The 13,716-nt window shown below is 48.7% G+C and overlaps 1 protein-coding gene across 2 annotated transcripts in view; it reads left to right on the top strand.

The window, feature by feature from the left end:
* The window catches only part of TTC28 (tetratricopeptide repeat domain 28), a gene marked incomplete at both ends in the record, with an annotated part of 95,455 nt that overhangs the window by 67,223 nt on the left and 14,516 nt on the right, over positions 1-13,716 (top strand). For both annotated transcript variants that reach the window (XM_080355055.1, XM_080355054.1), the window contains 7 exons: positions 938-1,445; positions 6,144-7,485; positions 7,867-8,390; positions 9,543-9,652; positions 9,960-10,089; positions 10,497-10,715; positions 12,730-12,895. In XM_080355055.1, coding sequence (XP_080211181.1) covers positions 938-1,445; positions 6,144-7,485; positions 7,867-8,390; positions 9,543-9,652; positions 9,960-10,089; positions 10,497-10,715; positions 12,730-12,895 — 2,999 coding nt within the window. The remainder of the gene's footprint in view (positions 1-937; positions 1,446-6,143; positions 7,486-7,866; positions 8,391-9,542; positions 9,653-9,959; positions 10,090-10,496; positions 10,716-12,729; positions 12,896-13,716) is intronic.

Raw genomic sequence — 13,716 nt, 5'->3', positions numbered from 1 at the left:
TCTGAATCACCTCTTGTGTGTGCAGAGTCACTTCATACAGCTCGTCTTGCGTTCCCAGGGTTGGACTGGTGTCTTGTCTGTGCTGTTGCACTGAAGCCTTTTCCCAGCTCTGTGGTGTTCAAACTGGAGATGGCTGAGGTGCTTTCAGTTGCACTTCTTGTATGGAATCCTGTTTCATGGGAGAGCTGCTGGTGTTGCGCCTGGGAACAAGATACCCGCAACGATAAAGCGTGCTGGCTCCTTAAACCAGCACCAGCATCAGCTGTGCTAGGCCATCCAGAGTGAGGCCCATTCTGTGCGGTCACCCTGACCTCTCTGGGGGTTTGGAAAAGATGGAACTAGGTCACGGCAGCCGCCGGGCAGCGAAGGGGATGCACGTGCAGGGACCGTGGAGGCCTCGGGGTCAGGGCTGCGGAGTGAACAGCCGTGCTGAGGCAGCAGATGTGTGTTAGCAGCAGGAGCGCATCCCCGCGCCTGGCTCTGTGCCCTGCTGCCCGGCCGGACCTGCCCCGGCGCTGCCAGCTGCACCAAGGACTGTGTCCTGGTACATACGGTGGGCAAAAGAATCTGATTCTCAGATCATTTGTCTTGCTAAATACAGCTGTTTCTTAGTGGTAAGAACTCAGGTTTTCAAACAACTATATTTCTGTAAGATGTTCCCAGAGGACAGAGGCTCCAGCTGCTGAAATACTGTTGTCTTTGCTGCTGTCCCAAGGTTGTTTGGGACTCAATAACAAATGATGTGCTGGATGTGCCCCATCCCCACTGCCTTTTGCCCAAGCTGCCCTGAGGGGTGCAGAACAACTGCAGAGAGCAGGTTTTCTAGCTGCTAATCATATTCTTTCTCCAGAATGACCTTTTGTGGCTTTACTTTCTAGGATTGGGGCCATCAGACTTGTTTCTGTGACTACTTACTTTTTTTTTCTCATCCCTGCAGGCAGCGTCCTCAGCACTGAGCAGCCTGGGCCACGTGTACACAGCCATTGGCGACTACCCCAACGCCCTGGCTAGCCACAAGCAGTGTGTCCTCCTTGCAAAGCAGTCCAAAGATGAGCTGTCTGAGGCGAGAGAGCTGGGCAACATGGGAGCGGTGTACATTGCGATGGGGGATTTTGAAAATGCTGTGCAGTGCCATGAACAACATCTTAAGATCGCCAAGGAGCTGGGGAACAAGCGGGAGGAAGCTCGAGCCTACAGCAACCTGGGCAGCGCTTACCACTACCGGAGAAACTTCGACAAAGCCATGTCCTACCACAACTACGTGTTGGAGTTGGCCCAGGAGCTGGCGGAGAAGGCCATTGAGATGCGAGCTTATGCTGGCTTGGGCCATGCAGCGAGGTGCATGCAGGACCTGGAGAGGGCTAAGCAGTACCATGAAGAACAGTTGCACATTGCCGAGAGCCTGCAGGACCGAGCTGCTGAAGGCAGAGCCTCCTCCAATCTAGGTAAGGCCCCGACATGGAGCAGAATTTGTTCAGGGAATGCCGTGACTATTAGAGCTGCTGCCAGGATACAGGATTTTAGCTGTGTCCTCTTGTTAGCTACCCCAGTTTCACCAGACTGTCTTCATAAATTAAACAGACGCTTGGCAGATGGTGTGCCGATGTAATGTATCCCACGTTCAATTATTAACCTGCTCAGGAAGGCGCCAGAAAGCACAAGCTTACGGCAGAAGCGAAATGAAAAGGTAAAGAAGGTGCATTTGAAGAGCTGTTCAGGTTTTAGAAATTAACCTATGTCTTGCACCGAGGCAAGAAATGATGTGCTGTATTACCTGGCCGCTTCTCTGGGAGCTTGTCAGCTGGGTATGCCAGTATATTGCTGCCTTTTAAGTCAGGAGACACGTGGGTCAAATCCTGACTAAGTTTGTTTTCAGAATGTACATATTAAAATAATAGATATATAGTGGTCTGATATTCTTCCAAGGAGAGACATCAGCATCCAGCCGGCATGCTGGGGAGGACTGACATCGAAGTGGAATCCATTCCTGCTTCTTCACAGTGCCAGATGTGGAGGTGACCCAACATGCGTTGTCAACTCTGCCGTGGGATGCGGCATTTGCACTGATGATGTTCCAGCTGTGGTTAAGGATGTGTTCTCAGCTGGCTGGGAGTGGCACAACCGGGCTGTTGCTGTATAACAAAATACACGTTTGCTGGCGGCCCCTGAGCTCTTGCAGGCAGCCCCACGCTGTAAATTAGCTTCTGTTTCTGCTTGGCAGTTGGCACTTGGTTCATTTGTAGATGCTAATTGTACTCTGATGTTATCAACAGCAGGTAATTGAAAAGGGCTTGATGAATTACTTAACTTCTCTTAATAGCTGAGTCTTCAGGAGCTGAATGAAGAAGATAAGGTGAATGGGAGAAAACAAAACAGTTCTAGCTTTCTAATGAGCGTTTCGAATCTCCTCCTTTACACAAATTATGGCCAATGTGTGAGGCAAAATAAGCAGCTTTGGATTTAATGATGCTTTCAGCATGTGATTCCAGAAATTTTTCTTAAAAAGCAGAAGAGTTTTGGTGCAGCAGAGAATGTTTTTTTCTGTGTTGGATTTAAGCCTAAATATATCTTTCAGTTGGTATGCTGACTCAGCCACTCTACACTTTGTATTAGAATAGTTTTCCTAGCTACTGAGTGCAGGCTCTCACGTTTCAGCTGTTATTTGGCTGTATTTTTATGTCTTCTCTGTCAGAGTTAAGTTATACTGGAGAAAAAGAACACGCAGTTCTTGTTGAGAAAGTCTATTACCGTTGTTTAAAATGCATCCAGTACCAATTAAAAAGTCAAGTCTTAATTATCTCTTTCATCTAATCCACACGCAAAACAAAACCTCATCAAAATAACCATGCTGACAGGCAAAAAAATGTATCTAAATGTGTGTTTCCAAGCCAGAATGTTAGAGTTGGCCTCTTTGCTGAAGCAACAGAAATTTTCTGTTTGCATTTCCCTGATTTAGATGGAAAGCTCTCTTAAGTGTACTGTCTAATGCTGCGCGAGGCAGACGTAGCCTGTAACACAGCCCAGCTGCTGCGGCGCTCTGCAGGGAGATGGAACTTGCCCTGTTGCTCGGAAAGCAGAAGGTGGTGGACTGGGCACAAGTCACAAGTTATCAAGCCCTTCCCAACAAGGAGATGTGGAGCTTAACCAAAGCCTCAGATTGCCAGCCTTTGCAAAGCAGATGGTGTTTCCACATGCCAAGGCGCCACGTAGAGCTGGCTTTTCAGCCTCTGCAGCTCTCCCCATTGTGATGGCGAGAAGACACTTCAGATCATTAATAAAACTGGTTAAAATCTCTCCCTTAGTGCTTAGTATCTCTTTGCAGTTACAATGCCTGTCTTCCTGTGCTTGGCGTGTTGTCTAGAGGTGCCAGATATTTTCTCTTGAAGCATTTTTGCAGTTAGGTTCAAAAAACAGTGGTTATGTGTGGCCACGTCTTCCCCAATTGCTGAAGGACCAGTGAAGTCGCCCCAGACCCTGCACCGAGGAGGGGCTGGGACCTGGGTCTCTCACCACGCGGGTGAGCTTCAGAACCACTTCTGCTCTGTTCCAGCTTTTCCAGTCTGTTTGTGTTTCATTCCAAAAGAGCATGTTCAGTCAACAGCAATGTCACTTCGGCCTGAGCTGGAGGCCATGGTGCAGCCATGACCCATCACAGCATAGAGGTTTCTTCTGCACTGGCTGATGCTGGTGGGAGGCTGGAAGTCCCTTTGGCTGGAACCTCCTGCTGGGCAGCAGCAACGGAGCTGCAGACTGTTCCAGAGTTAGCGTGGCACCTTCTCTCTCACCTCACCACGTTGTTGCCTGACCTGGAAAAACAGATGATTTGCATAGGCACCGTATAACTTTTGGGTTTGTTTAGCTGGTGTCTTACTAAGGTTTCTACCCAGTTCTAACTGTATCCATCATTAAGGAAAAAAAGATGTGAATTACTGAGATTTGTTCTACTTTTGGTGCTTTACTCTGTACAAGGCAGTAAAGGCTGTCTCTGACCATCTCCCCTCATGTCTGCTGGGTTCTTGTCTTGGGTCTGTTCTGCTGTATCCTTGGGTGCTGTTCCCGAATGTAGTCTAGCTGTCTGACCAGGGACTATCTTTTACTTTAAAGTCAGTTGTTGTGGCTGTAAGAATGAGTCAGAATGCTGGAGTTTTGAAGTGACAGTGTTTCTGGATCTGTCTTCCTTAAGTAACCACAACAGATGGGTGACAGCTCGAGCAGACCAATGTGACAGCAGGCTCTGTGGGTGAGGAGAGCACAGTTTTGTTCTCTGTTACGCTGGTTGGTTTTGTCCTGGTAAACATTTGCTCACTATTTTTCTCCTTTCTTGGCAGTAAAGAGGCTGACTAAAACATTTAGAAATGTGAAGGCTTCATCTCCCATCCATCTACGAATCTCATTTTTGTCTGTTGAGGAATGCACAAAGAGAGAATCTATTTGGTAGGTGATGATTTTGGAGTCTGAGTCAGAACCTTTCCTTCCCCTGGCAAATGATGGAGGTGCTGTGTGGGGCCTCTTACCAGTGTCCTCTTTTCCCAAGAGCAACTTTAATTTTTTAGATGAAATTCTGGGAATTTGCTTGAGCAGGGCGTGTGACAGAGCAGCGTTTTCGGTGGACATGGTATCCAGGGTGGAAGTCTATCTATAGCCTCCCCAGAGAGTAGCAGCACTGGCTGTTTCAGTAACCTGTTGTCTTAACCTCTAGTACAAATTTTACTTCTCTGGCTGCTGTTTGCCTTTTAAATCCATGCTCTGTGTCTGACTTGACATCTTCCTCTCTAACTTTCCCTCTCCTTCATGTGAGACAGCAGAAGTTGGTGTCTTGGGGCAGGAATTCCAGTTATCTCCAGCTCCAGACACTCCTTTTCTTATCTGTCTTTGACTGTAGTATGAAGTGGCAGTGGGAGAGCATCTGGCTTGGGTTGGCATCCCTGACGCTTCCTCTGCCGTGAGTTCCTCCATGTTGAGGGAGAGTGGTTATAGCAGCGAGCACAGGACTTCTCGCTGGCATCCTCATCTTTCATCCATCACTGCTATGGACACAGCTGCTGTGCTGTCAAAGGGCATTTTAGTGGTGACCACTGTGTGCTGACTTGTCTTGTTCCTCACAGTGAACTGGAGTCTCTTCAGGATGCTTAAGCAAACTGTCAGCAGCAGCCAAGCGTTTGCTCTTTGGATCCTGTTTTGTTCTGCTTGTGTTTTCTAAAATGTCTTCTCCTGAAGCCTTGTGTTAGTAGGAAGGTGAATTTTTGAATTACTTGCTTTGATAGAAATACAGGTAAGCCAGACAGAATGCTTCACACTGACATAATGAAACTTGGGTTTTCAATCCTACATGAGTTTAAAAAATGAATCTGCAAGGTCCAAATTGCCTCAGGAAAGCAAATTTCAGCCCTCATATTTTCCAGGCTCACTCGAGAAGCCTGTCTTCAAATTTCTCTGTGAAAGCACAAAGCCAGAGGAGGCTGGTGCGCAGCCTGGGGCGGCTGCCTCCTCACCCTCCACGTCTCTTCCCCTCAACACGATGGTTGTGATACAGAGATGGAAATTGGAAGCTGTTTTCTTTCAGGGGCAGGGAAAAACCTGAAGCTGTCTTCAGATACCAAGTGACTGTGACAAACCTGCAGGACCTCCTTCAGTGGCTCTTGGATCTCCAGGCCTGTTCACAAGTGTTTGCAAAGGAGCCACGTGTTGCACAGAGCTTAATGGAAGCATAAGTTGGAACATTAGCAGATCCAGAGCTTCTCTTCCCATGTCTCATAACAACTACAAGATTATGTGACTGAAATTGAAAATCAAATACAAATGCTTTCTTGCTTGGTGTGTTGAGTATGGAGTAACCAGATATCACTGATGGGGTCGGGGAGGAAATAGCATAATTAAAAAAGAAAACGGGCATTTTATAAGGTCAAACTGTGCAGCTGCTGTGGTGAACATGTGCTTCCTGTGATACAAAGCCTTCTCCAGGATTTGCCTGTTAGGAGCGAGGAAGCAGTTCACCGAGCAGTATCGCACCATGGTAGCGGTGCTGGGGAGGGGGTTCCCTGGGGAAAGGGCCAGGCTGCAGAGGAGTCGTGGCACAACAAGGTGTTGCAGAAGGGTTAGCGTGGAGGAATGTTCTTGTTGAGCCTGTTTCTGTTATTTTTCAGGAATCATTCACCAGATGAAGGGCGACTATGACACTGCGCTGCGGCTGCACAAGACACATCTGTCCATAGCTCAGGAGCTCAGTGATTACGCGGCCCAGGGCCGGGCCTACGGCAACATGGGCAACGCTTACAACGCCCTCGGCATGTACGACCAGGCTGTCAAGTACCATCGGCAGGAGCTGCAGATCTCCATGGAAGTAAATGACCGTGCCTCTCAGGCGTCCACACACGGGAATTTAGCTGTTGCCTATCAAGCGCTGGGTGCCCATGACCGTGCTCTGCAGCACTACCAAAATCATCTCAACATTGCCCGGGAGCTGCGAGACATCCAGAGTGAAGCACGGGCCCTGAGCAATTTGGGCAACTTCCACTGCTCACGAGGAGAGTATGTGCAGGCAGCCCCGTACTACGAGCAGTACCTGCGCTTGTCCCCAGACCTGCAGGACATGGAAGGGGAGGGGAAGGTTTGCCATAACCTTGGCTATGCCCATTACTGTCTTGGGAACTACGAGGAAGCTGTTAAGTACTACGAGCAGGATCTTGCCCTAGCAAAAGATCTTCATGACAAGTTGAGCCAAGCCAAAGCCTATTGTAACCTAGGCCTGGCCTTCAAAGCCCTGATGGACTTCAACAAAGCAGAAGAGTGTCAAAAGTACCTGTTGTCCCTGGCCCAGTCTCTGAACAATTCCCAGGCCAAATTCCGAGCTCTGGGAAACTTGGGGGATATTTTTGTCTGTAAAAAAGACGTAAATGGTGCAATAAAATTTTATGAGCAGCAGTTGAGCTTAGCTCATCATGTTAAGGACAGGAGACTGGAAGCCAGCGCCTATGCAGCCTTGGGTTCTGCATACAGAATGATACAGAAGTGTGACAAGGCTTTAGGTTACCACACGCAGGAGCTGGAGGTGTACCAGGAGCTGGGAGATATGCCGGGTGAATGCAGAGCACATGGTCACCTTGCTGCGGTGTATATGTCCCTTGGGAAGTACACCATGGCCTTCAAGTGTTACGAGGAACAGCTGGAACTTGGGCAGAAGTTGAAGGACCCGAGCATAGAAGCGCAAGTCTATGGTAACATGGGCATCACCAAGATGAACATGAATGTCATGGAGGAAGCTATTGGCTACTTTGAACAGCAGCTGGCCATGCTGCAGCAGCTCAGCGGGAATGAATCTGTGTTAGATCGGGGCCGAGCATATGGGAACCTAGGAGACTGTTACGAGGCTCTGGGAGATTTTGAGGAAGCTATAAAGTATTATGAACAGTACCTGTCTGTGGCTCAAAGCTTGAACCGTATGCAAGATCAGGCAAAGGCCTACCGGGGCTTGGGCAATGGGCACAGGTAAGGAGCACTGCGTGTGTATTCTGATGACAGGCAGTGAATACCAGAGCAAACGGATGCATTGTGTTATGGGTGGGGTGTGTTTGTGTGGCCGTTGTACACATGAGCGGGGCTGTGGCATAGGAGCGAGTAACAGAGTCCTCTGTGTGCTGAGGACTGTGCTGCTGGCTCAAATAATGAAGCTGCTGTTGCTCTGCCCTGAGAGGAAGAGAAGTTTATAGCGTGACAGAAGGAGGTTAATTCAAAGGTGCAGGGAAGTCTCCTGGGGGGAGCGTTTGTCTCTGCCTGAAAGGCTTGAGTTGGCCTCTAAAGGAAATGACAAAAGATATTATTTCAAGAAAATACTGGCAAAATACACGCTGTTGTTTTCTTCCCTTGTAGGGCAATGGGAAGTTTGCAGCAGGCTCTGGTGTGCTTTGAGAAGAGGCTTGTGGTCGCACATGAGCTGGGGGAGGCTTTTAACAAAGCCCAGGCCTACGGGGAGCTGGGGAGCCTGCACAGCCAGTTGGGGAACTACGAACAAGCCATTTCTTGCCTGGAGCGCCAGCTGAACATTGCTCGAGAGATGAAGGACCGTGCTCTGGAGAGCGATGCTGCCTGCGGCCTCGGGGGCGTCTACCAGCAAATGGGGGAGTATGACACAGCCCTGCAGTACCACCAGCTGGACCTGCAGATTGCAGAGGAGACCAACAACCCTGCTTGCCAAGGCCGGGCCTACGGGAACCTGGGCCTGACCTATGAGTCCTTGGGCACCTACGAGAGGGCGGTAGTTTATCAGGAGCAGCACCTCAGCATTGCGGCACAAATGAATGACCTTGTAGCCAAAACTGTGTCTTACAGCAGTCTAGGGAGGACTCATCACGCTCTGCAGAACTACTCTCAGGCTGTAATGTACCTGCAGGAAGGTAAAAGGCTGAGTTATGTGGTACAGCATGTAGTGGTGAGTCAAGGGGACAGGAGGGAGGCCTGAAGACAGGGAGTGAAGTGCTCTGAGTGTGGCACTAAGAGGATGTGTTGGACAGTGGCCTTTGATACAAAAGCTCTTGAGAATAGCCTTGAGCATCCATGTAAGACGCTGTGCAAGTGGGCTGTTGTGGTCAGCGTGCTGTGTCAACCGGAGCCTTCCTGGCATCCTGCAGACAAAGCATCGCAGAGCACGGTCCATGTCTTCCTGGGGCTGTGTCAGCCAGTTCTGAAGCTTGAACCCAGACGACATCTGATAGTCTCTTTATAAAGTCAGTCTGTGCCTCAGTCTAGGTGTAAACCTCTACAATAGCATTGTGTACCAGCAGCTGGCTTTGGGAAAACCACATCAGGTTGTGATGGATCTCTCTGATCCTGAGAACAGGTCTCAAACTGACGTATGCCTTGCTGGCAGCCACCTGGCTTTTCCTTCTGTGTTCAGTGGGGATGAGACCAGGTGGGTGAGCATCCTCGAAGCTGTGAGTGAAAAGACCTTGTGTTTGACGGAGAAGGGTTCAGCCCTCAGTATCCAGAAAGCGTCCACTACTGCTGAGCACCACATCCAGCGCTGGCTTATGAGTTGTGGGGCTGCAAGAGATTCCAGTGTGCAAGCAGCATCTGTTCAAGGTGGTGTCTCTCTGGTGGAGATCAGCAGTGTAGCTGGTGTGTGTGAAGCTGGGAGATAAAGGATTAATTACATCAGTTAGTCTGGTTTTCCTGAAGCTGACCTTGGCAGGATTCCAGTACGCTGAGGGAATTCAATTAATCTGGAAGGGGAGAAACTAAATACAGCTCCTTCTCCTGGTGTGACACACAATTCCTGAAAAGCCCGCAAACGCTAGCTGCTGCGGAACTGTGCGGTTGTGGCCGGGGTTCCCGCTCCCGGGTCTGTGGGAAACAGAGGTGCCTGAGAGGTGTCCCTGTTGTCAGCAGGGCCCATGGAGGCGAGAGGTTTGGAGTGTGGTGGAGAGGAGAATGATGCAGAAGGTGCTGCTGGTGCTGGCAGCCCATGGGCTGCTGGGGCAGATGTTGTTCTGCACTGGCTGTCAAAGCCCCTTCTCCCCTTTGGCCTTCTCAACTCGGCTTCTTTTCAGGACTGAGGCTGGCAGAGCAGCTGGGACGCAGAGAGGATGAAGCCAAAATCCGCCACGGCCTTGGCCTCTCCCTCTGGGCAAGTGGGAACCTGGAGGAGTCTCAGCACCAGGTATATGTGTGTGTATATATATCCTGTGGTCTGCCCTATGCTCGGGGGCTTGTGTCCTGAGAGCCCTTGGGGTCATTTCTGTCCCCGGGGAGATGCCTGCTGCATCCTGAGGAGGGTGGTGCACCAAGCCGACTCAGGCCCATGTGCCCTCTTGCTCCATCCAGTCACTTCCCCTCTGCCAGGGATGCTGCTGTCCCGAGGGGCTGAGCTCCCCTGCCTGAGGGATGTCAGCCCTGGATGCTGCTCTCCCAGCCACTGCTTTGTGCCGTGTCTGTGAGGAAGTCACCATTGCTGTTTTCCCTCCCAGCTGTACCGGGCCTCAGCACTGTTTGAAACCATCCGACACGAGGTGCAGCTGAGCACTGACTACAAACTGTCCCTCTTCGACCTGCAGACATCCTCCTACCAGGCCCTGCAGCGGGTGCTGGTCAGTCTCGGTAAGAGGAGCCATCATACGCTGAGTCTGAACTCCAGGTTCATGCCAAGAGTTCAGCTGAAGTTGCAGGGATGCAGTTCATGTGATATATCCTTCCCTCCTCACCTGTCTGGTGCAGCACAGTATTTCTTTGCCAGGGTCTCCTGCTTTGAGTTTCAGGCAGCTTTGGATCTTCTTTCTTGCTTCCTTCATTCATTTCCCTTTCTGTGGCTCGTTGTCCCACACATTGTGTTGTTGTCTGTAGCCAAGAGCATTTGTGGGATTGTGTTCTAGCACAAAGACTGCTTCTTCCACAAATACATACTGTGACCCTGCTTCCCCGCTCCCTGGGTGTTAGTTTGGGTTGGGATAGCAGCTCTGCACAGGCTGCCTTGCTGGCAGGTCTGAGAGATGGCTTTGTCTTTTCAGGTCACCATGATGAAGCTTTAGCAGTAGCAGAGAGAGGACGAACGAGGGCATTTGCTGACCTGCTCGTGGAACGCCAGACTGGGCAGCAGGACTCTGATCCCTATTCTCCAGTGACCATTGACCAGGTCCTGGAGACAGTGAATGGCCAGAGGGGACTTGTTCTCTACTACTCTCTGGCTGCAGGTTATCTGTACAGCTGGCTGCTGGCTCCTGGGGCAGGTGAGGTCCTTCTTGGAGATGAGAATGTGTGGAACAAGCCTTACAAAGGGAGAATTGTACCATTTTTAGCTAGGAATTAATCTGGGAGTAGAGCGAATATGTGAGGGAATCCTTTCCATCTAGTACCGTACAGTTAAATAGACTGAAAACTGTGGCATAACCCCAACAATAATGACACAGGAGTGCTTTTTCAGGGCTTTCATGTTCACCTGGAGATGGAAATGTTTCATGTGCTTAATATTTCCATTTTTCAACCACCAATCTGTATGTATTTCCCACAGGGCAGAGCAAAGCAGTAATGAGATTCCGTGTATGTTGGCTCTGTGAGAATCTTCCATGCATAAGAATCCCGACTATATTTCTGTGCTTTATCCTTCCAAAAGCTTTTGACATTTATTCACTGAAGTGGATTGCAGAAAACAGAAGGGCGTCCCTGCTTCCTGATATGCCATTGAACTGCCTGATCCTCTGAATTCTCCTCATGTGAATGTGGAAACACTTATCACAGAGGAGCAAGGAGGATTAATTTGAAGAGGATTTCTTTTTGCAGACAGCTGTTGTTCATTATCTAATAAAGTGATGACTGTAAATTTTCATGAGTTCTTTCTGAATATAATTTAATAATTGCAGCCCTTCACCATGACAAAGCTAACGAGATAAAAAGCACTATTTAGATTGCAGCAAAACGGCTTGGGGAAGGGAAGCAAACATTCACACATGCCTGCCTTCAGATGGGGTGGCAGTGATTGGAAGATAGGCTTTGGGGGGACATTTTGCAATGTTGTATGTGTAAGTGTAAGGTGGTGTTGTCCTTGCTACTCATCCGGTCACTAATTTGCTTTCCAGGCCTGTAGTTTGCACAATCAAATGCCAGTAATTCTATAATGTTAATATCAAGCTGCGTTTACTAAAATTACATGGATCAGCAGTGTGGGGTTTGCCAGCAGGCTTCACGAGCGGCCCCCTGGGCAGTGCGGGTCTGGCAGCCCAGCAGTTGCGCTGCTTGGGTGCCGGGTTGTGGCTTCTGCCGGCACCGCCAGCCGCAGGGACCGCGGTGCTGCCGCTGGAGCAGCTTTGCTGGGGAGCTCTGCAGTGGGGGCTCCAGCCCAGCCGCTGCGACCTCTTCTCTCTTGTGTCGGTAGCGCTGACAGAGAGAGCAGCGTGGGTGGCAGCCCAGGATCCTCATTATCCAGTTGAGATGGTGCCATTAGAGCCTCTTCGCTCATTCTGTATTTGCTGCTGTTTTTGCAGAAGGAGTTGCCTAGTTCTTTATTCCTCCACTCTTCTTAACTGTTTTAATAATTTATGCTGTCAAGGCAAACAGGGCATCCAGAGCAGCCTTTTACTGTTGATCACAGGCTGGAGAATTAATTATATCAGGAAGGATATGCTGGTCTGAGTGGAGGAAGGTTTTATCTGCAGCAGTAATGGAATTCTTAACAAAATAGTGCATGTCCTTTATCTGGTTTACCCATTACAAAATGCTATCTTTTAATATTTTGCTATGCATTAATCCATCTTTTTCTTTGTATATAATGTATTTTCATGCAAATGAGTGAAACGAAAAATCTTTGTGTGAGGCAAGGAAGTTCTGCTGTAGTAGTAACACTTCTGCTCAGCATTTGGGCCTTGTGTGTTCAGTTATGTGATCAGAGGCTATTAATAAGTATTTCTCATGTGCATCTATTGAAATGTGAATTACTCTAGTAGATTCTTGTATGAAAGATCTGGTTTATAATTTATATGAGAGTGCTGCAATAGCAAATGCATTCTGAGAATCTCGTAAAAGTGCTGCTCTGTCTTCGTACCTTTGAGCCATCATCTGCAAAGTACAAAACCAGACTTTACAAGCGAGGCTGTTTTGCAGAATGCTGGAAAAGCCCTGCGGAGACATGGCACAGAATGCTTTGCCCCAGTTGTACTGGAAATGCCAAATGCTGTGCCTCCCTAGGCAGTTGCTGGCACCACTCTTCCTGCCCTGCAGAAATAACCTCGTGATTCTGGTGCCTTGCAGGAATTCTGAAATTTCATGAGTATTATCTGGGTGACAGCCTGACAGAAAACACTGGGGAATTCCATGAAGCCAACAGTGTGGCCCTGCAAACAATAACGAACTCTGCGCTGGAACAGTACATCTCAAGCGTGCGGGAGGCTCTGGGTGTGGATTCCTACTATACCCGGTAAGCTGGGCGGGGGGATCTAACCCTGAAAGCAATTTATAACAGTCCGGGTGAGCTGATGAGCTGAGAAGTCTGAGAACTGAGAGTCAGCGGAGGGGCAAATTTTCACTGCAGCCACAAAACAATTGCTTTATTTTTGTATCCATGGCTATTTTTGTGCCAAGTAATTCTATATGCACGTGCAAATAAGGTTTGAACCCATAGGCTGGGTAATGAATCTATAGATTGGATGAGGAGGCAGATGCTGTGTCTGACTGTATATGGGTTGATTCCATCGTACTTAGGGTTTCCAGTGTAATTAGTTCCCCTTCAAAGGTTTACTTATGAAAAACTGCAAATACCGTAGGAATTCCACCCCTCATCCAAATACATTCCCTCGTGGCTATAGCTGAGTAAATAATTTACAGTGAATTAATCCATCTGATGCGTTTCAGCAAAGATTAAAAGTAAAACCTTACTCCAATCTGTTATTCACGTAGGTCCCACAACTATGTTTCCTCCTTTTTTTTTTATCCTATGGACTTATCACAAGTCAGGATTTTCTGCTTATTTATACTCGATCTTGTGATCTCTCATGGTACTTGGTTTGATTTATTGATTGGATCAGTACAAATATAGTTTCTATGCTGATATTTCCAAGTAGTATTTTTCTGAGCGCTTCTGTCTGACAAGCAGAGTTGGGGATGTCCCTGTCCCCGTATGTTCTTGGCGGATGGAGCATGCAGGGTAAAGGATGTGGTGACTGTAGAGCTTGCTTTTATAAGTGAAGCTTGCTACGTAGTCAGAAAGTGCTTTACTTTGGGTGGCTGAGGGACACATTG

Source organism: Nesoenas mayeri (assembly GCF_963082525.1).
Source record: "Nesoenas mayeri genome assembly, chromosome: 17".
Classification (NCBI taxonomy): Eukaryota; Metazoa; Chordata; class Aves; order Columbiformes; family Columbidae; genus Nesoenas; species Nesoenas mayeri.
Note: the sequence above shows the minus strand (reverse complement) of the source record. Positions and strands in the feature narration are given on the sequence as shown.